We start from the raw sequence: 27,332 nt of genomic DNA on the forward strand, positions 1-27,332 counted from the left end.
CTGACCAGTTCAAATGAGAACTTGTCTTCTTTCTTCCTAACCTCTCCACATTTCAAACTAGCCCCCTCGGCCCCAAAACTTCTTCCACTTGACACCCCTAGACTCAAGAGTACCACACACCAGAGACATATGTAGCTCTCCAGCCTCAGAAAAGCTAAACAGAGGTCCTTCTTTATGTAGGAGGCTGGACTAAAGGTTTTCAGAGGACCCTTCCAAACTAACATCTGTAACTATGGCATCAGGCAAACATTTTCATGAAGAACCTCTCTTAGACTTGGCTGCATAAGAGAGGGGAAAGTGCATTAGGGATATGAGAAGCCTGCTCAATTTGGTTTTAACAATCTTATTAGGTTAGAGGTGGAGCAATGCAGTGCTATTAGAAGGAGCAGAAATGGTTGCATTTCTGTAGCATGGATGAGGGCTTATCACCATTGCCCCAGTCATGCCTAGTTTCCGCCCCCCAGCTGGCTCCCTTTTGGGTCCTGCACAGTCAAGCAGTAATGGATATGGCCTTCTTGATCTGCTGAGCACAAATCCAATTTCTCTGCACTATGTAGTTGATGCATCCATGGATGCACAGCTTCTGTCTACACCCCCCACTAACAATAGGGAAAGTCTTGTGGGCTCAAGCCTCTTCTCAGAAAATTATATTGCCTGTCTCTAAATCAATATATATTTTTGAGGTGGGGTAGGGTTGTGCTTCAATTTTTCTTCTAAACTTAGATTTTGAAGCCCAAGCATGTAGAAGTAATTAAGGATTCCCTCAAGGAATTGGTATTGTGAAAAGAGTGTACAGAAAGTAGTATCAAAACATCTTTTTGTGGGGTGGGGGAAGGGGCAAAGTTCAAGAGCATGAACTCTTGCCCAGTTTTTGCTTTCTAGGGTGATTGCTAAGAAGACCTGGACTTTTTAAACAGAGATGGGCCTAATTCACAGGGCCAGCCCACAACATTTTGGCACCTGAGGCAGGGAGCTCAAATGACATCCTCATGCCCCCTTGCTTGGGCCAAAACTTTGAAAGGTCTCAATTCTGCCTTCAGACCACAGGTTGAAAACCACTGTTCTAAGTCATTCATTAAGTAAAACGTTAGTTTTACTTTCCATCTTGTATCTCTAATTTTCTTTCTTTCTATCTTATTTTCTACTCCTCTCATGATACTGCTCTGCTACCTACCCCAATAAAGGAGAACTAACAACTTAAAATGCCTTGTTCAAAAATTTTAAGTAACACTTAACTTTCAAAAGCCTGAACAGCAAATGTAACTTTTCTTGTCTGCATAGTAAACACTGGCATTTTTATCTGTTTGAATAATCAAAGTGATGCTTTCCGTGCCTTCTTGGTTGCAAAGATTTGAACTGCTTCCTGAAGGTCCACAGTCTGGGCCATCTCATGCTCTATTGAGATGGTTGCAAGGCCGACTAGCCTCTCCTGTGTCATTGTGGAGCGTAGATGTGTTTTTATTAACTTCAGCTTGGAGAAGCTGCGTTCTCCACTGGCAACTGTTACAGGAAGTGTTAGAAGTATGCGCAGAGCAACAAAAGCATTTGGAAAGAGGGTGGTCATCTTATTTGTGCACATATATTGCAGAACAGACTTTGGAGTTGATCCTGCTGAAATGTATCTTGAAAGGGCTTTCAGTTTATCACCTAAATCACTCGCATCAATATCGCGCATATCATCATGTGTCAACACTGTCTCTAGTGCCCTGCATTGCTGGTATAGGTCTTCTTCAGGTATAGTGAGGAATTTTGGAATCTCATACAACATCCCAAATACACTGCTGTGTTCCTTGAGCTGCATGAAACATTCTTCAACTGACTGTATTGCACAATCTAGCACCTGGTTAAAGAACTCAACTTTGAATTGTTGTTTGGGGTCTCTTATGGGATTATCCCATGCCTCGTAATCAAAATGTCTTCTTCTTCGGTGCCTCTTGTATTCTTGAATGGGTGGGAAAATAGCTTCAGTGTGAAGTTCCTCTGCCAACTTCTGTGCACTCTTCAGAACGTTTTGAAATCCCTCATCTGACCAGTAAGACTGTAGGTATGACTTTGCTTTGTCCAGTTGTTCCATTGCTCCAGATATAACAAAGGTCAACACCTTGGAGTCTCTTGCTTACAACATTTATTTCAAACAGTATGTCATGCCACAACACTAAGCCACACAGAAATTTGAAGTTATGTACATTTCTGGTGATTCCATTTCCCTCTGCCACTGTTCTCCCACGAACAGTTCCTGTCATAGCATTATCCTCCATAATGGCAACTATGGCATCATCTATCTTCCCAATTTGGTGTTTGATAGGCTTTTTCACCTCCACTCGACTTTCCCATCATGTGGCACTCAGTGGTTGCAGTGTCAGAGAGGATGTTCCCAGATGTTGCTTCAAAATTTGCCATCGATGAGTTAATGCAGAGAAAAATACATAGATGCTTTGAATTACATTAAAAAATTCAGCAGCCTCACTAGACGCTAATGCTGTATCACTGACCACCAAGTTCAATGAATGAGAACTGCATGGGGCAAAAAAGGCTCGAAGGTTTAACTCTCAGATCTGTGTCTGCAATCCTCTGTTCTTTCCTCTCATGTTGGCACCATTATCGTAGCCCTGACCTCTCATGTCAACTATCGCAATTCCCCTATCTTCCAGCTTTTTAAGAAGCACATTTGTCATACCAGCTCTTGTAGTATCATCAATGTCAATAAATTCTAGGGAATGCTCTCTAATAGTCACCATTGCAGGGACATTTTCACTAGGTTCTGTTGTTGTTACAAAACGCACCATTAAAGTCATTTTTTCCATATGGCTGATGTCAGGTGTGCAGTTCAGAATAACAGGGTAATATCTTGCTGACTTCAGATCTGCCACAATCTTCTGTTTGACTTTTGTTGCCAGTAACTGTATGATCTCATTTTGAATTATTTTTCCAAGGTAGTGGTGTGTGTACATTTCTTGGATGGTGACTCTTCTTAGATGCTCCTGGAGTACAGCATCAAACTCAGCCATCAGCTCCCCAATTTTAAGGAAGTTTCCATTGTTTGGCACATACAACTGATCTGAAGTGCCACACAGTGCTAGGTTTTGGGTAGCAAGCATTCTCACAATGGCAATGAGACTTTTCAGAACATTTTGCTAGTAAAGAGACTCTGATGCAATCTTCTCTTGATCCTGATCATCTATGGTAGCCTTTAACCTTAGTCTCATCTCAAGCTCTTTCTACCTATCGAATGCTCTCTGGTGATTTGCTGCCTTCTCATGGCATGCCAGATTTCTAGCCAGATTTTTCCAGTCCTTTGTTCCTGTAGAACCCAATGTGGCTGGAACATTAGACTGGAGGAGTTTGCAACAAAAACAGTATGCAGAATTCTGGGTTTTTGAGTACATAAGCCATGGCCTCTCTACTTTGTCACCATTGGGGATTTCACGCCATTAATGTGTTGGATGGAAACTTCTATTTTCATTGTCTTTGGGGGACATGAAGTTTTTCACTTACTGTGGCCCATGCAGTACAAGGAAGTCCCACAGGACTACTGCTCAAGTGGGTCCACACTCCTGGATCATCTAGACTTAAGGGACTAAACTCAGCAGCAGCTGTTTCTTCCACCACACTCTACTCTGATCTACACTTTTCTTCAGGAATGTGCATGGTTACATCCATTTGAGATGGAGATATGGATGCTGCAGTAGCTGCCAGGTCACCTGCACTCTAACTGGAAGATCAGGCATCTCCTCACCACTCACATCCTCAGTGGGGCTGGAAGGCTCACCGTGAACATTTGTGTCTATGTATCTCAGGAGAGCTCCTTCCTGCTTAGATAGAAAAGCTTCCTTTGCTTTCTTTCTTTTTCTGAATGCTGTCCCAGACGGGCGTTTTCTTCTTTCACTCATGACGTCTGTTCTGTGCCAGCTATAGTGGCTCTCAACACTCAATTGAAGGGGACAAATAAGCAGCCTGGTAGGAGGGCCTGAGTGAGGGAAGATATCAGAGTCTTGAAGGCCTAACTGGCTCCTACTACTTTAGTTGACTGCCTGTTCTCCTCAAGTGGGTTCAGGGAAGCATCAGGAAACAGGAAGCTCCCTGAGAAGCTGGTGTTAATCAGTCCAGGCTCCTGGGGGTGCTAGAGAGGTACATAAGAGGCTCCTCCTCCTCCTCTCTTTCCCTGCAGCTCCTGCTGCTTTCTGTTATTCCCCCTCACCTTTTCTCCTGCCTGCTTGTTATGTCTCTTGTGCCCTCCTTCCTCCAGCATAGCATTCCACCATCTCTGTGCAGCTAGAGCAGAGAGAATACATATGCACCAGCAGCAAACACAATTTTCTACACTCTGGGTCCTAGTGGCGCCCCCTCCCACAGTCTGGCACCTGAGGCGGCCACCTCAGTTCGCCTCATGGTAAGACCAGCCCTGCTAATTCAGAAAAATGGATGTGAAAACCATTCCTCCTCCCACACACTCCAATTTTGAGAAAGTTCAGGTCAGTGACTTGGGATTGCCTTTGTAACAGGTCTAAACTACAACCCAAATCCTAAATCACAAGAATCTGGGGAGTATTTGAATCTAGTACTGAACCCAGAACAAAGAAACGAATACAATGTGTCTACCATACAGATCCAAGTCTCCTTTGCATAGGAATAAACTGTAATTGTCAAATAATTATCTAAATTGTAGATAAATTAATAATGGGAATATGAGACTGTTACACAGCATCAGCCTCAATGGACCCCAATAGACAAATAATACGCTACACATCCACACAACTCTACCTTTATATAGCCTGATTTTGGAGTCTGTGCCTTTTCACCAGTCAGTGAGGTTATGCCTATGTAGAGCCCTTGTGTATATTTAAAAACTTCCCAAAGATAGAACACGGAACTCCACATTCAGGAAGGGAATTCTAACTTCAACTAAAAATAACTTCTGGAAAGGGACTGTGAAGCATGCCGCCTAGTTTTACAAAATCCTAGCTTGAATGACATCATCAGCCTATAATGTTTCTCAAACACTTCTTATTGAAAAAGGAGTAGTTCTTTGGTTACTAAGCATAAATAGTCTCAGTTCTGGCTGAAATCCAAGGCATAAGCACTTTCCTCTGCTGTCTCAGCTATTCTCCTGATGTCAAAGACACATTAAAAAAATGTGAACCATATGGCTCCTCAGGAGAATGCTAGCACTCTTACAATCAAGAGGGCAATGCAATTCATTACCACCATCATAGAAATATTTTAGGGACATGAAAATCTCAAGACTAGATAAAGTCCTTTTAATTAAAATTCTAGCATAGTGACAGAAGGAGACATTGCTATTCTTAAACTCCACTAACCTATTTTCCTGCTTTTTACATATTTTCAGTGCCATATGAGCCACTATGGTAAAAAGGATTAACACCATTCTCCACCTGCTCCATGACTTTCCCACACAGAATTTCATCAAGTCTAACAATATAGAACTGTCAAGCCTAATATATCATGATAATCCAGGTCAGAATATCACTTTAAAAAATAATAATCATAGAATCATAGAATATCAGGGTTGGAAGGGACCTCAGGAGGTCATCTAGTCCAACCCCCTGCTCAAAGCAGGACCAATTCCCAACTAAATCATCCCAGCCAGGGCTTTGTCAAGCCGGGCCTTAAAAACCTCCAAGGAAGGAGACTCCACCACCTCCCTATTTTGAATGTGCGGTATTGCTGACCTCAAAATATCAAAAATCTAAAGAAATAAAGTCAGATTGGTCCAAAAACCATGTTGTTGTTTTTTTAAAGAGAGAGAGAGAGAGTGTGTGTGTGTGTGTGTGTAAAAAATATACATTTATGGTTTCTCTTGATTTTTGAACTACACCTGCCCTTCCCCAGTGTGTATGTGACAATTAGTGTTGCCCACTCTCCCAGATTTATTGGGTGAAGTGATTTAGGCCCTTGCTGAAGGAGCTCTCACTCCCACATCTGCCCAGCCCCTGCCCAGTGATTAATTCTGCCCTCCATTCATTCCCCTCCCCCATCAGTTCAGCCCACTCATCAGTTAAGCCACCCAATCCCATCTCTCTTCCTGGATTTCTTCACCCATCTCTCCTACGCCTGAAGAGAGGGCTGCAGCAAGCCCACCCCATTTCCAGCCTGGGTGGCTCTTTACTCCCTTCTGCCCTTTCTCAGGCAAGGTACTACAGGGCAGGGGAGGAGCAGAGGTGCCACCCTATTCCTGTTGCTCAGAGGGGGGAGGTGGCAGAGCCCCTTGATCTGATGGACCCATTAGCTCTCTCCTCCCCCATCCCTTTCTATAAGAATGACTTCAGATAACTAGAAGGGGGTGGGGAGGAGAGCTCTGCCTACAGCAGCTCTGATTGGTTCTTCAGCCCCAGGAGGTGGCCAGGTGGGACAGTTAGAGGGCTCAAATTTGCTAGAGGGCTGGGCACAAGACTGGTTCCAACCCCAGCCAAAATCATGTCGCTTGTGAAAAAATCATGAGGGTTGGCAACACTGTGTGTGGGGCTGGTTGCTTTTTCTGTTGTGTTTTTACCTCCATGTTAGACTGAAGTTCTAAAGGGTGATGACACAGGGAGCAAAGCCTACAAGTCTGGTCTTTGAAAGAGACTGTCATTAAGGACTATTTATCAGTGATCAGACCTGACCCACAGAGAACAATAGGATCTCTGAAGGCTGGGGGAAGCTAGTTTGCCCTAACTTTTCTGCAGGAGGTTGAGGATTGGAAAATGGAATTTCCAGAGCAGCAGGAACCAGATGGTGGTGGCGGTGGGATACGTAAACTTGTGGGACACACAAAGCAGAGACAGATTCACTCACTTCATGATTTGGAAGAGAAGGCAAGGGCAGGAGGAGAGATCCTGGACTCCTTAGAGGATTCTGCCCAGGCTCAAAAAACTCTGCAGAGTGGTGAGGAAACTGAGCCAGGGAAATGTCTAGATCTGTGTATCTCTTGTGCTATCTAAGTAAAAAGTAATTGTGTTTTGGAGCCCTTACAAAGCTAATTTGCTTTTTGCTATCACATGTCCCAGAAAGACAGTGTAAATCAGAGTGCCCATGTGGCTGGAATTCTGGGAGAGGGTGTGTGTGAGCTACTAGGAATCTGAGGAGTTAGCACTGATCCTAGGGGCCTGAGGCTGCTGGACCACGTAGTCCCATATCTGTGAAAGTATAGCAGACAAAGCACCTGTGCTCAGGAGATGTGCCAAAGAAGTCAAGGGGAGAAACAGTGCTGCAGCCTACTGAGACCCAGAGCACACAGGTCCTGCAGACTGGACCCAGCACGCAGCCTGGTGTGTGTCCAGCAGAGGGAGTTCTATTAGGGATGTGTGTGTGACAACCATGTAATCAAAAGTATTTAGTGTATGCACTTTACAGACATGTACACTTTCTTTTTTCATTTGTGGACCCCTAAAAAATTTCAAATGGAGGTGCTGCCCCCTTTGGAAATCATAGACATAGTCTGTGGACCCCCAGGGGTCCGTAGACCACAGGTTGAAAACCACTGTTCTAAGTCATTCATTAAGTAAAATGTTTTTTACTTTCCATTTTGTATCTCTAATTTTCTTTCTTTCTATCTTATTTTAATCTTTAACCTAGCCTGCTGTTGTTTCATTCCTGATGGTAGCTGTAAACACTGCATTTGTTTACTTGGTTGTGAGGCAGGCGTGCAACTACTACTAAGGATGAAAGATAATATCAGTGCTACTCCACAGATTCCCTGCCACCAATTCCAGAACAGCCCACATGACTCCTCCTTTCAGTGTGTGAGAGCAGGATTTCTGGGATGCTCCCGCCTGATAACTAGTGCTGGTTGGAAAACAAAATTTCCATTCTGCAGGAAATTGTGACATTTCAAAATTTGTTTTCATTTTGAATCTGAATGAAAAATTGAAATTTCAAAATGTACTGTTTTATCTCATTAAACAGTTTTATCTCAATAAGGCAAAGATCTTTGTTTTGATAATGTTTAAACATGATTTTAGATAAAATACTACATACAATATAATGCTACAAGTTAAATGCAATGGGTCAGTTTGATAAAAGTTAAAATGTTTCAGCTTTATCAAAATTAAACTAGAAAGCTAAAATGATTTGTTTCAACTTTCTCCAGTCAAAAATTTTGTTAAAATCAACACGTTCCTGCAAATATTTTGATTTCAGCAAATAGTGCATTTCCTGGGGAGGTGTGGAAACTGTCCCATTGAAAAATTTTAACCAGCTCTACTAATAACAGAGATCTTCATATTTGCATCCTACCTATCTTTGGCATAGCACTATAAAGTTGTTTCAGAGTTGCAATTAAAAAAAAAGTAATAAAATATCCTCTGTAAAATAATATAGGGCCTTTGGCATTGTACTCAGTGGTTATATATGATGCCAATTAAATGTAGCACACCTGAAGGACATTTCTTGAGAAGTATATTTTATTGGACCACACAATAATTGTAACAAAATCATATTTAGTAGAAGTGAGAATGTTTCATGGCTGTGCTGAGAATCAGAATATTTTGGGCCTGTGTGTGAAATATGAAAGGTCTACTTTTGTTAACAAGGCTATTGATATTTTTAATGAAAGTCAGTTTTTCTTAGCACTACTATTTTAAGGAGAGTGAAAAATGTTTTATTTTGTTGTCTGTTAATTTCCTCATGTAGAATTGTTCTGTTTTTATTTCTTATCACAAATTTTTTGTTCCATAACAAAAGAGTTGTGGTGAGGAGTGGGGGTTGGGGGCTGGGAGCAGAGCCAGGGCAGCAGCTGCGGCCAGAGGCTGGGGCCTGGGGCGGGGCCAGAGAGGAGTGGGGGGCAGAGTGGGGCTGGGTGGCGCTCCCTTCCCACCCCCCTATGGGGGTGGTCTGGGCTCTCCTGGACCCCCCTGGATGTTCCTCCACTCCCCACTAGGATGGTGCGCCCTACAGTTTGGGGACCACTACTCTATTCTTTCTGACAGATAGGTTTCTCATATCATACCTGTGAAATTGTTGCATCTAAATTGCATGGCTGTTCACACATCATCTAGTTTCTTGATTTCCTATAGCCATTTTATAATCAAATCAAATAAAATAAGCTGTCATATCTTAAAAAAGTCAAGGAACTAGTTTGTTGCTCTTATTTTGCTCTAATGGCCAACCACAGCCACTTTTGAATGTCAACTACTGAATATCATTACTGGAATCTCTAAATATCTGTATAACAAAGAACAAATATTTAAAGATAGAAACAAGACCTATGGCACCATTTTTAAATTAGTGCACATCTTATAGAGCTCCATTTGTGTGCAAGTGAATTAAGGAAGGAGGGAAAGGAGAGGAGTGTGAGAGAAGGTGAAAAAAGAAGAGGGGAAATAGGCTTACGCTGACTTCACATGTAACAATGAACTGTTCACTGGGCGGCAGCAGTGGGAAGGGTGGAGACAAAGAGGAGTGTAGTTGTAAATCAGTATTATTTATATAGTATCATCCTGTGACAGGTTTCCCATTATTATTATGGATTTCTAGGTCTCTGGGTGACAGTAAAATGTTGCTTCATAGTTTTTTCTAAAGCTCAGTTCTCTTTTTCTGGAATACAAAATAGTGGTGCTTGGAATTTTCCCTTACTCCTAAAAAGAGGGACAATAATTCCAACTATAAAATACTAGAAATCTTCAACTAGAATCTTATAGACACAGTGGCAGTAGATCTATATTACATTGTGTGAGAAATTGGGCCACATTTCCCCTGCCTCGTGTCATGCAATCCTATTGACATCAATAGGATTTTCTGAAGTGTAAGTCAGTGCCAGTGTCTTTCAGATGCTAAGTTACACTGAGATGGCTTCTTCCGATCTTCATTTATTTTCCTAGTGAAAGATAAAACATTGTGAAAAGAGTATGGACTAGCCTGAGTGTCCTGGCCAACATTATCTCCACTCTTAAAATAGATGACAGTGTCCACAAGTGTATGCTTTTGTAATAGTGCAAGCAAACACAGAAGCGGTCTGATTTCTTACTTTGTTTAAACACTTTGGCTTAACTTGAGTAAGAAATATGTCGTATATTTATTAGCCAAATTCTGTTGTCTCACGTAAAATGTTTATTGCAAATCTTTACGGTTATTTTCTAATAATACCCCTCTCACAGGAGACCCAATCCTGCAAAACTTTGCTTGTGTGAGTATCCCATTTAATTTAAAGTTAATGGGACTACCCCGATAAGTAAAGATTTGCTACGTAACCAACAGATTTTTCATTAACATTATAACTGGCTTCCATTTTAGCTTCATCGATCCTGAAGAGAGAGAAGCGGAAAAGGACAAAGAATGTTCATTTTAACTGTGTTACCGTGTACTACTTCACAAGAAGGCAAGGCTTCACCAGTGTCCCGAGTCAAGGAGGAAGCACATTGGGCATGTCCACTCGTCACAACAGCGTGCGCCAGTACTCCCTTGGAGAATTTGCAATGGAACAGGAGAGACTTCATCGAGAGATGTTAAGAGACCATCTAAGGGAGGAGAAACTTAACTCTTTAAAACTGAAGGTAAGAATGGCAAGGAAACCTTGCTTGCTCCCATCTCCCACATTTTAAATGGATACCATCAAGACACCATAGGCCCGACATTTAACCTGGTCACTTTATCTGACTTCATCAAATTTAAATTCAATAGAAATGTTCCTCTGATTTTTAAAAAATTCCAATTAAAACAGGTTTTTGTTTGGATTAGATACATTAATCTACAGGCAATGCAATCAAAAAATGGCTGCATGGTGCTAGTGATGAGATATGGAAAGTGAAACTGACCAGTTTCTTTTCTTGACCAACTTGAACTAAATGCAAAAAGCAAACGTTAATGTTGAAAAGTACATTCCATTTTTAAAAAAATCAGTTTAATCTTCCACCATATTATAAGCAGCATAGGTATGGATGTTTATTTAAAAATATATATATATTTTTTTTAATCAGAAAGTATGCCTTTAAAGAAGAAAAATTGCAAAATTTCAGCTCTTTGTTTGACATAACTGCTTGATGCAAGTGCTTAGCTTATCAGTACCAAAGATTTCTGATTATACTAATCCAGTCTCTACAAATTGGAAATATGGTCCTGGGTTGGCTTTTGAAATACAGCATAGTAGATGTTCAACATGTGTGTGCTTTTTACGTTCAATGTATCATTGAAAAATTATGTTTAGAAACACTCGTCCTATTCCCGAATCTTATTAAAATTAGTGGCAAAACTCCCATTGAGTTAAATGGGAGCAAGATTGGGCAAACTAAGAATATGTATTAATTGTTTCTGTTATTCATTTATTTATTTTGGCATGGTTGCAAATTAATCAATGTAATTAGCTTTGAATGATTTTTAGAATTGTAGCCTAACCGCAGTCCTTTTCCCGCTATAAAATTATGCTGAGATTACATCTCTCTGTTTCAGATACCACTAGAAGGCAGATTCCCAAAACAAACTGGCATTATTCCGAGTTTAGAACATTACTCATATTGCCTCTTGGGCATTTTTTCACAGGTTTCTGCCTGACCTCCTTAAGAAGTCTGTGTGGCTCTTGCTACACAGACACTGTTGTAATTACTCTGCTGTCTACTAAAGTTTCTAGTTGAACAGTGAACAGTTTTTTTTAATAACTTCTAACCCTCAACTCTCATGGTGATTAGGACACATAGGTGAATGAAAGACAGACATTGGAATGGATTTTAGGCAGCAGACCACAACTTTATTGACATTGGTAGGGGCTATATATTCCCTCCCATCTCATACACCAGGCATTTACCTGGATCTCGTGTGGGATTATGGGGCTCCCACCAGGTAACAAATAATTTGGTATAGACCTGTCCCTGAGAACTCAGCTCACTTCTGAGTCCTCTAACCCTCCCACTGCCCAGAGAGTAGAGGTTACCAACAGGGGCTTCGGGCTTCCCCGTCTCCTTACAGGCACAAGATCCACCAATGAAAATCCCAGATCTCATTTACCTCTAGCGCTCTCATCCCTTTCTCTCCCTCCTGGGAGTGGCAGATACTCATTTTTGGTCCACTGACCATGCCCCCAACCCGATGAAGCAAGAGGGGAGGCACAGTTTTTTTGGGGCACAGATTCTCTAACCAACCAAATCCTCTCTTGCTGAGACTAGGCGTGGAGCTGGGGAGGGTTGTTTAAAGTAGACAGTGACCTGTAGTCAGGATTTTAAATTCCTGTAAATTCCCTTTTCAGATATTGGTGTAGCAATAAAAGTTTGATTTCCATTCCATGCACCCCCTCCTTCCAGTCTCTAACTACTGGATTAATTCCTGTAGCCAAATGGAAGGGCCTCACCTACAGATGGAAGGTTCTTCCCTCACTATTTCTTAGCAGCTGGTGGTGACTGTGGGGAATCTGTTTTGGGGTAGTAGGTTTACTTTGTATTGCCATCCGCACACATTCAAAACTCATGAGTCAAGCCCCCAAAATCATGAGACTGATTTAAAAATCATGAGATGTTTTTTAAAACTGGTTCTTTTTATTTGCCTTCTGATTGTTGTGCCTTTGGCATATGTTTGGGTTTGTTTTCAAGATTTTCTCTGAAACCATGAGAACTAGAGAGGTGAGAGTCTTCCATAATCAGTTTAATTCAGGACCATGGCTTTAAGAAAATAACAAATGTTGTGAGATTCACAATAAAACCACGACAGTTGGTAACACTTTCTGTCAGAATATGTATTCCAGATACTAGTCCTGATTCTCTTCTCATTTAAAGCAGTATAGATCACTGAAGTCAATGGAGTTACTGGTGTTAAACTGTTATCAATGAGAGGAGATTTGAGCTTAGTATGTTGAGCTCATAATGGGAGCTCCACTCCCATTGATGCTAATGAGCACCATGTTGAACACTTTACTCCAATATTACTCATTCATGCCAGCTTCCTTTTTTCAAAAAGTGGTTGTGAGGAGGAAGAGGGGGAGAAATAATGTTATCATTGAATCCCATTCAGTCACAGTCAACGTTAGAAGTTTGAGGGAACATTCATTGTCTAGCCTTTTAGGCAGTCATTCTGAAGCATCAAAGATGTTTTGTTTTATGACAGTTGGGCCTTGTTGATTTCTATTTACGGAGATGGAAGAGCTGTTTTGCCATTTGAGCTGTATCTCAATGAACACAAGGAAGAAAGACATTACAGTTCTTAGGTGATAATATCAGTGATTATGATCTTGATTTGAAGTGTTCGCCCAGGAGTTACATGTAAATTGCTATACAACTGCACAGAAAGCCATTTCATAAAATGAAGTAGGGAAAGTTTTTGTTTGAAAGGGTTTTTTTTTTAAATTACTGTAAAAGCTGTGTGTTAAAAAAGAAAAAAATTAATAGTTTTTATTTCAGTTCTCCTGGTTTGTTAATTTCTACATTGCATCAAATATGTGGACTCCTAGGTAGCAAACATGACATATTGTGGGCCTCATTCAGAAATGAATATGTCTGACAAAAGGAGTGAGTATCTATGTTAGGTACTTTGTTTTACTTGCTGGGAATAGTAGTTTCTTATTTAGCTCCCCCATATTATTAAAATCAAAGAAGAATTTAAAAAAATACAAAGATTATTTTAACCATTTAAGCACGGGGCAGGTTTGGCACGCCAGCATTAACAGATCAGCAGTGGTTTGTGAAAATTCTAATTGCTGAGTCAGAGCATAAAAACTATCCTGCATGGGAGGATTTGCTTTAACAAATTGTTATTTGAGGAAACATTAGTAACCTCAATAAATTCACCAGCATGACCTGAGTGATATGAAAGTTCACCGATCTGGGAACCAACATGTGTCAGCACATTTACCTTGCACCAAGCTAGACTTTGCTTTACACATTGCAGAGGTGAGCCTCCTGAAAACAAGAGAATCCAAAGCAAAACCACCAGAAAAGAACTTAGTTGTCTACTCTACCACAGTATAGGAATAGGATTATTCTAGCAGTCCTTTTCCCATTAAAAAAAAAAAAAAGTTAAAACCATTATTCCAGGCCTTCTCCATCTTTTTATGAGTATCTAACAGACATCAGAGAATGGGCTTAAAGAATAGATGACAAGGAACAGTATATGTTCAAGTCCAATTTTCTAGTCTCTGAATATCTGTAGGGAAGATCTCTATGCTATTTTGTAACTGCTATATAAACTAGGTAAGATGGATAAAAAAAGACAAAATGGTATGAATATGGTGCATTTACCTTTAGCTTGTGGAGATATGTGTTTAGTACTTTACTAGAAGAGCTGTTAGCTGCATAGTAACTGCAATAGACAGGTTTGAAAGGGCTCAATTCATTCAAATCTGTCTTGGAAATGTCAGTAATGGGTGAACTGATTTAATATTTTCAATATTTGGATTTCAGCATTGCAGCTGTGCAGCTCTAAAAAATTTCATTAACCCTTAAACTCAAGAATATATATAGTTCAGTGCACATAGTTATGGACAACTCCTGTGATTTTTAGGAAGGTCTATTAGATTCCTTTGATTATATTATGAATGTCCCTATTTTTCAGCCACTCCCCCTCATTTTGAGTGTACTATGCAAGTAGATGCCAGGAGTTCTAGCAGCCAGAATCAAAAGAAAATAAATTCACCTGCATTATTATTTTGCCCTGTTTGCACTCTGGTGAAACCTGCTGTAGAAACTAAGTTTCCTTCACCTGATTCCCTTGTGGAGAGAAGTTTTCAGCTAAGGGGGTGGAGAGGAGTGTGGCATAAAGTTCAATTTCTCAGGTTTTATAGAGGCGAAGCGAATTTCACACCAAGGCCTTAAGTGTATATCAGCCCTTGTTTGGTCCTTTGCACTGCCATGAATTTCACTCTGATAGCTTTAAAATATAGACTGTTATTTCTCCCTATACCATATTTTACTCAGATTAGCAATATTGTGATATTCACAAAAGGATTTAATGCTCCTCTAAATTCTTTCATGAAAATGTATTTTGTGACAATTAATAGTCTCAAGCTGCCCTTCGTATTTAGCTGATAAATTGCTTATTTAGGAAGTGGTCTACAGTAACTGGGAGAAAGTGTGTCACTTTTTATTCTGTGGTTATTCTGTGCCAACTAATTCAGAGTTGCTGTCACCACACAGAAGAAAAGGTAACAATAAACTTGCCAATAAACCTTGATTATTAGCAGTTGAAAGACTTAACTATAAGTAAGAAGTCACTACCTGGCCTGAGGTATAGAACTGACTTTCATATGACAGACTTGGGATTATGTGATCTAAAGGCTATGATCCAAACGTTGCAGATTCTGACTTATTTGTTGACAAGAACACAATCCTGTTAGGAGCATGTGCTGGTTACCAATCACCCAGTTCAAGTTCAATTTCACTTGCAAGCATTCTGAGAATATAAAAACTATGAAAATATTGGCATGAAGGCAACAGGTTATACAACTCAAAGAGCGAAATCAAACTGGTATGAGCGTAATCTAATGGGATGAGCACAGGACTGGGATCAGGAGACTGGGTTTAAATCATGGCACTGCCACTGCGTGTGATCTTCAGCCTTACTTAAGATTGTTTTCCCACCTGTAACTGAGAAGAAGTCTGGACACCAATGTAATATGGGAATGTTTAGCAGTATTAAATTCATTAGAGTCAAATCAGTGGTTTTAGGACGGATGATAAAAGCAGAGGAAAAATTAAACAGGAATAAAATCTTGTTTAGCAATTTTTCCATATACTTAACTTTTTACCTGTCACTGGATAATTGAATTATTTATTTTTCTTGCTAGAAAGAAATTGATTAGCATTTGATAACTGAATAAACCATGGATCATCATCAGTTCTTCGTTGGTCTTTGGAGGGTGCTAATCAAAAGTCACCAGAAACTAACCCAGATAAGAGAGATTCATTCACCTGGGAGGGGAGATATGAAGATACAGACATCTTCAAATCCCCCACATGACACAGGAACATGTTTGTGGCTAAACTGTTGCAGCATAGAAACAGATTTTATTTTTATTTCTACTAAACATGAGCCCAACCTACAAAATTCACCTCCAGATCCAAAGTCTCTGAATGTTCAGATCCAGGGGCCAGCAGAGAATATCTGTATTTTATCATTCCCTACCCTATTGTATTAATCTCCAAACACATACTGCTCTATCAGATACAAACTTCTAGCTAGCAGCTTGAAAATATTTCTCTTTCTGAATAAAAAACCTTATTTTTCTACTGTCGTAGCTTTGGACTCAGAAGAGGCAGAGGAAGAGCACCACATTTTATAAAAGTTAATAACTGCTTGTTGTGGCTAACAAAATTATTAACAGTTTGGGGGCAAACAGAACAAAATACAGATTTCTATCACCTCAGGTAATATAAAAATGTGTGATGTTCCCTACGCCAGCACAACTTTCTTTATTAAATTTCTCCTTTTATTATTTGTATTAAACTGCTTTTAATAGCCTTTTTTTTTAATTGGCTGCCACGAGTAGGAACTAAGTTTTAAATCAAGAATTATATTTTAATTTCGTACAGGCAACTGAGCAACATGGCTCTGCTTAGTAAGTGATCTGGGGAGTGTAATGAAGTGGGAATGCTCTTAATGTTTTCTCTGAATACTGTGTGGGTGCCTCAGTTTCCCCTATGCAGTTCTTAAGTATCTAGGTGGTGGGATAAGGGTGTGTGATTGTCGCAGAGTCCTAGAAGGCCAGTGTGATGCTGTCTGCACAGAGAATGGTCGATGCCCTGTCTCCTGGCAACTGATGGCCTCGGCCCCTCCCCTACAAAGGTGCCAACTGAAGGTGTTGGAGAACAAAGAGATCAGGTGACCTCCTGGCCCAGGAAAGAGACAAAGGCCAGAGGAGGGGCTTGGAGAGTTTCAGTTTGGAGCTGGCTGGGGAAATGGAGAGAGGCCAGATGGGGCTCTGGCTTCTTTAGCCCCAAGATGGACCTGACTGAGGGGTCCTGTTCTCTGTAACTACAAGCTGTTTTGGACTGTGTTCCTGTCGTCTAATAAACCTTCTGTTTTACTGGCTGGCTGAGAGTCACATCTGACTGCGGAATTGGGGTGCAGGGCCCACTGGCTTCCCCAGGACCCCACCCGTGCGGACTCTGTGGGAAGCGCACAGCATGGAAGGGGATGCTGAATGCTCTGAGGTCAGACCCAGGAAGGTCGAAGCTGCGTAAGCAGGGCCGGCGCTTCCACTAGGCGACCCTAGGCGGTTGCCTAGGGCGGCAGGATTTGGGGGGCGGCATTTTGCCACCCTCGGCAGAAATTCAGTGGCGGGGGTCCTTCCGCTCCGGGTCTTCGGCAGAAATTCAGCGGCGGGTCCTTCACTCGCTCCGGGACCCGCCACCAAAGTGCCCCGAAGACGCAGAGCGGAAGGACCCCCGCCGCCGAAGACCCCAGGCTCCCTGAATGCTCAGAGGAGGAGTGCTGCTGCCTAGGGCGGCAAAAACCCTGGCGTCGCTCCTGTGCGTAAGCTTCTTGCCATGGAGACAGTCTGCTCACAGAGAGGAGGCTCGCCCAGAGTCCTGACTGGCTTCGTATGGAGTATTCCAGAGCATCGCCCCGGTGACTCTGTGACGGGGGGGAAGAGAAAGTAACTGCAATGTGTTAATGTAGAAAGTTCTGTATGCTCAGGTTAGTAAGACTAGTATAGATGGGTCCATAGTGTATACTGGGCAGAGAAAACATTCTAGCACCTCTCTAGCAAAAAATGTGTTAAAGCATAGTTCACAAGGGAGGTTTTATCTTTTGCTAGCTAGTGCGGAGAGGGCTGACATCTAGGGAAACAGAAAAGAAGAAGAATATGAAGGTTTTTCAAGAGAAGTTTTAAAGATGCCTATATATAACTGTGAAAAGAGAACTGGAAATATCAGAGCATAAAGGATTTGAATATTATGGGGCTAACAAACACGGCAGCTGAAATGAAAATCACTGAGGATTAAACTCTGAAGGTTGCAATTTGTTTATAAAAGTTAAAATACATCGGAAAGAGGAAGAAATAGTATGTTGTAAGGGAAGTTCTAGAAATGGCAGTCTAACTTTGTAAGAAGTACAGGTAGTGATGAAATATTAACAGAGGACATACTACTGTACACTAAGGAAATGTCTTCTTGTTTGTATATTAGTAAGTATGCCCACCTGCCAGTCGGGAATTGGGGGTCAGCTCCTTGATTGGGGCAGGGAGTTCCTTTAATCCTGAGTTTGCAAGGAAATGGGTGAATGATCTGTCAGATCTTTTCAGTCTTTAACATCTATGATTGTTACTACTCAAGACTGGAGGCCACAAAGACAGTAAACTCTCGATAGGAATTCACTTTCTAGACTATTTGAACAATGGCATGAAATGATAGCTATAATCCAAAAGGTTGTGCAAAGGGCAAACTGTTAACAGAAGTGGGAGACTTAAGGTACCTAAGACCAAGCAGAGCATATAGTAAATAAATGTAGCAGTAGTTATATGGATACGATACAGGACTGCTTCCTTATGCAGTATGTAAAAGAAGATACAACTAGAAAGAGAGTAACAGAGATGGCAGGCTTAAGTAGTAGAGAAGGGGGAGTATCTAAGCAACAATGGTAATTTTACCATATATAAACATAAAAAACCATAACAGAATTGGAAGCACATGCACTGACTGAATTTAAGTATTATGCATATACCTGAAACAAAAATTCAAAAGTGATAGCAGGTTGAGCAGAAAAGGATGAAGAATATCTGTTGTTATAATGAAAGTGTAGGGCATGTATTTGAATATATATTTCCTTATGGATAGGAAAATATTCAGATAAACTCACTGGGTACCAGATCTTGAGGTCCTTATGCTGATTTAACTCAATCCTTACTCAAGCATGCTCCCACAGGAGTACAGAATAAGCTAATATGAAAAAGGCTTGAGATTTTGTCTGAGTAAAATTGGAATGAGAACCTCAGGATTTGGCCCTGAGTTTGTTTATTGGTGCCTCAAATTGTGGCATCAGAGATCTGAAATAATAAATCCAAACAAAAGGTGCTGTATTGGTGAATGTGTGATCAAAGTTGTCTCCTTTACATTCAGTATTTTTTTAATTTAGTGTGTAAATGTGACATTAGGTGAGGAATTAAACCTACAGAAGTCACAAATTCAGAGATATGGGCCCTGATCCCCTGCGAGTGTAAATCAGCACACCTTCATTGAAATCATCATGCTCAGGAAAGATGAAGACCGGGAATGTATGCATTTGGTTTTCCACTTAAACAAAATGTTTTTTTATAACAATAACAAAGGAAGCCTCACTTCACAAAACAAATTTGTATTACTGCACTTGCTGAAATGTTTATGCTTTGTTTGTAAAAATATATTGACTATCTCAGTAGCACACCACAGTGCTCAATTTGTTTATCTTGAAATTGGATGGAATGTACAATTTGTGGGATCCAGATGTGCCGTCCTATATTTTTAAATACTTGCCATTTGGTCCACTCTCAAGTCAAATAGTTTTCTCTTCAGAAGTATTTTTATGAGCCCCAGAAATGTACTCTCTGGTAGGGATAACTAAGCAGTGAGCTCCATCGTAGACAAGGAAATTAGTCCAACGCTACCTTCAAACTGGGAAGCCAGGCATACGTTAGAGCAGTCTAAAGGGCTGGGCTGGTCCTTGGATCCAGGGAATGTTAAGGTGAATTAAAGCCACCTTTTCCCTTGCAATCCCAGTCTTTCACCCAAGCAGCTTGGCTGGAACAGTGAATCTGGACCAGTGCTCTCACGTGAGGTGCGCTTACTCAATTGTGGTGGTGCTTGCTGGATTGGAGTGTTATAAATTTAAGACAAAGAGTGCTAGTATATGAAAAGGTGACATTTGGATGGTTGTGTTAAGTCCTGCCAGATATCTTATTCTAAAATGATGTATTAATGAGAGGAAGAAGATACATTAGAAAGTAACAGAATATCATCAAGAACTCTTGAGGTTCTTAACAATACTCGTCTATCCCAAAGGATATAGCATGGTTTCTTGAGTCTTTATATAACTGAGTTCTCAGAGGCATATATAATTTAGAAAAGAATAGAAATTTAATATATTTATCCCTGCACCTTACACCATTCTCCTTGAATGTATACAATTGCATCCAAAGGGCTGGTATTCTCAAAAGGCCAAACACTGAAGTTCTTACTCAGCTTTTACTAATGTCAATGGTTTCTTTGCCTAAGCAAGGACTTCAAGGTATCTGCGGCCAAAGATACTCCTGGACTCCACTACTGTAACTTTATCATTCCTTCTGTAACTTGCTCAGTATTTTGTAGGTCAGTCAAAAGATTACTTCCATGTCCTCCATCATCTTCCGGTCCAGCCCTTAAAAACACACACAGCTAGAGCCTAACACTTAGCACCCTGTTGTAGCAAGAGGAAGAAAACATTATGAAAACATTAATACAAGTTTGTTTGTTTGTTTGTTTATAGAGAGGGGCATGAATTTTGGAGAAGGAAAATTGGTAAGGGATCCCCAAGCTCAAGAAGTTTGCAATATGATATGAGAGGGTATAGCCAACACAGTTTCTGCAAGGGAAAATTGTCTCTCACTAATCTCTTATAATAATTTGACAAAGAAGATCTGTTTGACATAATTTCTTTAGATTTCCAGGGGGGCTTTGATAAGTTTGCGCACAAGAGGCTACTAAAAAAGTTAAGTAGTCACAGGATGAGAGGCAAAGTATTGACATGGATCAAAACTAGCTAGAAGACAGAAAACAAAGAGTAGGTTTAAATAGTCAATTTTCATTATGGTAAAAGGTTACCAGCAGGAAGCCTTGAGGTTCTGACTAGTCTTGTGTTGTTTAATATAGTCATTAATAATCTCAAAAGAGGATGAGTGGTGGCATAATCAAATTTGCAGATGACACAAAGTTTAATTAGGTTAGTCAAGTCCCGAGAGGACGGTGAGGAATTTAAATGAAGGAGACCTAAATAGTCTTGGTCAATGGGCAGCTTGGAAGCAACAATGAATTTTGAAACTACTTGTACTCCTATTAATGTTTTAAATTAACTGTATCAGCTCAGGAAAGGGACCTGGCCGTCACTGTAGACAGCGCAATGAAAACCTCTGCTTAATATGCAGCTGCAGTCAAAAGAGGAAACAAGAAGTTGGGATGCATAAGGAATGGGATGGTGGGATGCATAAGGAATGGGAATAATATGGAAAATATAACCATTATATAAATCCATAGTAGATCCAGATCTAGAATATTGTGTGCAGTACTGGTCATCCCCTCTCAAAAAGAATATTGTAGAATTAGAGAGGGCTCTGAGAAGGGCAGCAAAAATGATTGAGAAAGATTGAAAAGATTGGGATTGTTTATTTTAGAAAGGAGATAAATAAAATGGGACTTGATAAAGTATATAAAATAACGAATGGTAATGAGAAGGAAGATCAGGAAATTCTGTCCTTGTTTCATATCAACAAAGGAGCATACGATGAAATTAAAAGATGGCAAATTCAAAATTGATTAAATGCTTTTTCACACAAAGTGTAATTAGATTGTGGAACTCACTGCCACAGGAAGTCATTGAGTCTTAGGACTTCGCAAGATTCAGAAAGGGATTGGACATTTATATGGTTAATAAGAATATCCAGAGCTGTTATAATTAATGATAATACATTTTTTGGAAGGGATTTTAAATCTCATGCTTCAGAATTTAACCAATCTCCAACTATTATAAATCAGGACCAAATGACAGGGGCCGATCACTGCACATCTGTATATTGCAGGATTCTTGCACCTTCTTCTAAATTATCTGGTACTGGCTATTGCTAGAGGCAGGATACTGGATTAGATGGACCTCTGGTCTGATCTAGTACAGTAATCCCTTTGTTGCTATACAGTAATCCCTGTGTTCCTAAATGTAAAGCACAGTACTATATACTTTGACCTTTCTCTGATTCCATCTTGTGACGGGATCCCCCGGGGATGCAGCCTGGAACTGTGGGACCGCTGTGCCCCTTTAACTCTCTCCAGCCTGGGCTGTCTCTCACAATGCCTTGCTAGTGACCAGCAGCAAACCTCTCCAGGAGCTGTGATCACTCAGCACAACCGCACGTGGAGCCCCACACCCAGCTATATTGCATGAATGCTCCCAGAGCCACTCATGAATCACACAGAGAAAGGCACTAGAGCTAAGTCCTCCCAGCACTGTACCTCAGGAATATACCGTCTTGCACTGCTCAAGATGGGCAGTGCAAATTTATTAATTGGTTCACCGCTTCAACAATTGAAAGTGGATATACACCAGCCTTTGCAAAACCTGAACAGATTTGCCCCACACTTCATACAAACACACTGGTAAAGATAAACAATTAAACAAACTTATTGACTATAAAAGATAGATTTTAAGTGATAGGCAAAAAGTCAGTTAGTTACCAAAAGTAATAAAATATAAGCACGCAGTCTAAACTCTCAACCCTATTAGACTGGGCAACATCTAGATTAAGCAGTTTTTCTCACCCTGATGGATATTGCAGTCCTTAATATACCTGGGCCAATACCTTAAACCTGAGCCAATCTCCTCTGTTGAGTCTTGTCTTCTTCTCAGTGTCTGAGTTGCTTGCAGTGTAAGTGGGGGCAGGAGAAGGGCCCAGCATGTGGCCACTGTGTCTGTTTTATACCCTCGGTCCATGTGCTTGGAAAACACAAGTCCAGGCATGTCTGGGTGCATTGCTGAGTCTCCAGGCAAGGTTGAGCAATTCCCCTGGGGTGACATCATGCAGGTGAGTCATTGCATTGTTACTCCTTTGCTGGACAATGGTTGTAGATGGGTTGATTGATACCCCACCCAGGTGTTGGTTACTTTCCTTGCTGTTGCCTCTGGGGAGCTAATATCTGGCTAATTCCCCAATTTACAGCATGTTTTAGTGACAACACAATTCTCATAACTGCATATGCATTAATGATATGCATATATGGATAGAGAAATGACTTTTAGCAGATCATAACCTTTCCCCTGATACCTTACAAGGCATGCTTTATATGCAAGATCACAATTATATAAAAATGAGGAATGTGGGGGTTCCAGGATGCTGCCTGAAGGTATAGAATGTCACACACGCACACATACTTTGCATACAAATTCTAACTCTGGTAATGTTTTCCTTGGGTACTTGTGTCTCAAATGCCAACAACACAGTACATAATAGTATTTTTCTTCTGGTGTGTTTCTCCATTTTTACTCCACTGATGGAGTAATTATTTTTCCTGCAAAGACAGTTTAGTTTGTGAATAGCTGTCACGATTTCAGCCATGATTGTATTGTCTATACACAAAAGGGCATATTGATCCTAACACTAATGTTGCCCATTGGTTTTAGTTAATCCTTGTCCAGCACTTTGCTGTCACCATAAAGCACTGACGAATAATTTTAAAATGTCCACTCCTAGCAATATGGGGGATAATATTATTGTTTTTTCTTCCATATTTTGCATGACAATTCCGAAAGGAATGACATCTGAAATAAATTAGTCTCTTCAGAAGAAAATCTATTAAGAATCCTGACTTACTGAATATCAGTTTTACAGAACCATGTATAATACTGTATATTCTTACTGTTCTTATAGTTCACATACAAACAAATACATTATAATTAATATGTTCTCACTAAAAATTTTAGTTTCAGGAAGTGTATAGTCTTAATACTGTGTTAACTGCTCTATATCATAGATGACAAAGAATGGTACAGTGGAATCTGAAGAGGCTAATACTCTGACGTTGGATGACATTTCTGATGATGATATTGATTTAGACAACACAGAAGTAGATGAATACTTCTTTCTACAACCCCTACCAACAAAAAAACGTAGGGCGCTGCTACGAGCCTCTGGAGTGAAAAAGATTGATGTGGAAGAAAAACATGAGCTGCGGGCTATCCGCCTATCCAGAGAGGATTGTGGCTGTGACTGCCGAGTGTTCTGTGATCCAGAAACGTGTACTTGCAGCCTTGCAGGCATAAAATGCCAGGTAAAGATCTATATTACAGACATTCCTTACTAGCAGGGCATAAACAACCCACAACAGAGGTATTATGGGTAATGAATTACTAAGTGCTGAAATTTGTGGGTCTCAAAACCAGTAAAATAAATATATAGATATAGATATATAAAATATGGTTTTTATTGTGATTAGTTTGAAGACATGCAATAACTGGCATTTTCCCCTCTGAATACAAATGCTCAGCTCCTCATATTCTTCTATGGGCCTTTAACCAAACATCCAACAGAGGAGTCACTAACCTATATGACTGCTGATTTCACAAGATTCATTTTTATTTTAGAAATACTGTACATCTTTTCCCCTGAGTATAACTCTGCAGTTACTTCAGATTGTATGTTTCCTAATTTATAATCACAAGTAGTTTTGAATCAAATATTAAAATCCAAACTCAGAGTAAGAACCAATAAATGAAGCATGTTTTACCATCTTTCAATTAATACGTGTGATAGAATCATAAATGTTAGAGCTGGACCATTGGTATTAGGTCATTTAGTCTATCTCTCTGACAATCAAAAATGTATTCCCTAATGTACATTTACTGGTGGTTTCTACAGGATCATTTTAAGTGTCCCAAGGAAGGAGGCTTCATCAGTTCCATTGGGTCACTATTATACAGCCCAGTAGATCTCACCATCATTGAGTTTCTCTAAATTTTCCTTTTAATAATTTCTTAAATCTGCCTAAACTCATCCTACTACCCTCAGGTGTTTACCCTCTTGAATATTCATAGACTGTTTTCAGTTCTGCGTTGACAGGGATATGGACTAGATCACCTTGGGGGGCCTCTAATTTTGCACCTGCATTTGAGTGCAGGTAGGTGAAAATGATAAAATTTTTGGCATCTAACTACAGTACCTGATTTGTGGATCCAATCAGGTGGGTAGATATCTAAATTCTCTTCTTTCAGCCTACAGTTCATTGTGTCTACAGTAGTGTATCCACAATTGACTGAAGCCTCATTTAAAATGTGTCCCAGTTTCTATTTCTAACTTCTGTGGTCATTTCTCCCCTTAGTTATTGTTTTGTCAAGCTGACTATATTTAATTTAAAAAAAACCCACCTTTCTGCACAAGCCATTCCCTCCTAATCATTAATCATTTTTGTTTCTTTCATCTGATTTCCATCCAGTATATTAGCTTCTTTCTGGTAATGAGGGCCCAAGGAATGAACACAGTATTTCAGGTGTGGTTATAGCAGAGCCATAGAAAGATAAATCATTTATCCCTTGATCCACATTGTGATGTATGAAACCTAAAACTGTATTGTCTTTTTGTTTTCTGCTACACCGCATTGTAAATCCATGTTTAACTTTCTGTTTTGTATGATATTATTGCTTTCCAGGTTCTCCCTCCCAATGAATATCTTTGCTTTGGTTTATTTTTCCATATATGTTGTACTGTGCACTTTCCACAAATGAATCTCATTTTGCTATTTTATGCTTCTAGTCTCTCTAGTGTCTGTTGCATCATTGGGTTTATTGTACATATGGTTAATCTGTATTCTCTTTTTAAAAGGTGGATCGTATGTCTTTTCCATGTGGTTGCACTAAAGAAGGGTGCAGCAATACAGCAGGTAGAATTGAATTTAACCCCATCCGTGTACGGACTCACTTTTTGCATACAATAATGAAGCTTGAATTGGAGAAAAATAGAGAGCAGCAAGTTCCTGCACTAAATGGTTGCCACACTGAGGTAAGTGCTCACACTAGTTCTCTGAGTACAGCACCCCACCCGGTAGAATATTCACTTGCAGAGAATTTTGAGATTGAAACTGACCCCCAGGCTGCAGTGATGCACCTGCAGTCTGCTGAAGATTTGGATTGTCCTGGGGAAGAGGAGGAGGAGGAAGAAGATGGAAGTAGCTTTTGTAGTGGAGTTACAGATTCTAGTACACAAAGTTTAGCACCCAGTGAATCTGATGATGATGACGATGATGAAGAGGAGGAGGAGGAAGAAAAAGCTGATGATTTTGTGGAAGGCATGGGCTCCCATGCCGATGTGGTGCCTCTTCCTTCTGTCCTTTGCTATTCTGATGGCACTGCAGTGCGTGAAAGCCACTCTAAAAATGCCTCATACTATGCTAACTCTTCAACTCTGTATTACCAAATAGAGAACCATGCCCCTGGCAGTAATAACCAGATCACTGAGACCTATTCAGAAAGGGACACTGTTAAAAATGGTAGTCTTTCTCTGGTGCCTTACAATATGACTTCAGAGCAGTTTGTTGACTACACACGGCAATCAGAGGAAAGTTACAGCAGCTCTCATTACCCTTCTGCAAACCCCTCTGTGATAGTTTGCTGCTCCTCTTCAGAAAGTGATAACAGCGTTCCATGTAATAGTTTATACACTGAACATAGGCCAAGCCACCCTCAAGTGGAATTTCACTCATACTTGAAAAGTACCTCTCAAGATGGATTTGTTTCAGCTTTGAACGGTGACAGTCAAATACCAGAGCAAGCTGCTGAGAATTCTATAAGCCTTTCAGATAAGAGCAGACTGCATGAAGAGTGTATCAAATCATCTGTAGTGGAAACAGTACCTGTTTAATTTATTAAGATATTCTAGGACTGAATCCCTTTATTTAAATGCACTCCAACTGGATTTCCTAGAATCATAATTTTTTAAGCTGTGGACTAAGAAAACTTGGACTATGGTTAATATTCCAGACACATTTTGTTTTTTTCTTTCAAGCTACATGGCTGTGGCATTGCACAAAAACAGTTCATGTAAAGATTAAAAACAGAAATCAAACTGTCTTTTGATAGAAAATGTATAAATTAAAAATATATACATATTTCAAAGTAGCCTACCTGTCAAACTATGTGGAACCTGCCAAGCTATCTGAATCAAAGCTTCATGTTTTTGATTGTTGGGCCTGTGCAAGATTGTTAAACCGATACTTTGAAATAATCATGTTTAGAGTCCTACATTTTCAACATATCTGAAAAAGATAGTGACTTTTTATGTAAAAGTAATTAATGTATGAAAAAGGTTTAGGTGTTCTGTACTGTATTTTATTTATGGTAGTTTAGTACTCATGTTTTGATAAAAATGAACAGCATGTTCATTTGAGTTGAAGATCCATAGCTAGTTCTGCAGAGCATGCCCACGTAAATTTCATCTGGCATACCATATACATTTTTTATAACTACTTTTAGCAACTGATCTTAAAATACATTCTTTACAATTCATTACGTCTGTTTTTACTCTTTTTGACAGACAAATCTGTGAGTAAGGGGGCATTTATATTTTGTATAAAGGTGAAAGGTAGGACAATCCTCCATTAATGTCTGAATCAATGACAACCCACAGTTAACTCCCCCTAGAGAAATTTGATGTTGTGTATAAGGACAAAGCAGTAGTTTATAAACTTGCACAGCACCTTTTAGCCCCACAAATA

The 27,332-nt window shown here is 40.1% G+C and overlaps 1 protein-coding gene across 1 annotated transcript in view; it reads left to right on the top strand.

Moving 5' to 3' along the window:
* Nucleotides 1–26,663, top strand: part of CSRNP3 (cysteine and serine rich nuclear protein 3) — a 68,461-nt gene extending 41,798 nt beyond the window's left edge. The window contains exons 3-5 of the mRNA XM_024200195.1: nucleotides 10,231–10,490; nucleotides 23,601–23,897; nucleotides 25,445–26,663. Of these exons, the coding sequence (XP_024055963.1) occupies nucleotides 10,231–10,490; nucleotides 23,601–23,897; nucleotides 25,445–26,479 (1,592 nt within the window). The 3' untranslated portion in view covers nucleotides 26,480–26,663. The remainder of the gene's footprint in view (nucleotides 1–10,230; nucleotides 10,491–23,600; nucleotides 23,898–25,444) is intronic.
* The last annotated feature ends 669 nt before the right edge of the window (nucleotides 26,664–27,332 follow it).

The sequence above is a fragment of the Terrapene carolina genome, unplaced genomic scaffold, assembly GCF_002925995.2.
Source record: "Terrapene carolina triunguis isolate 2854851 unplaced genomic scaffold, T_m_triunguis-2.0 Scaffold62, whole genome shotgun sequence".
Taxonomy (NCBI): domain Eukaryota; kingdom Metazoa; phylum Chordata; order Testudines; family Emydidae; genus Terrapene; species Terrapene triunguis.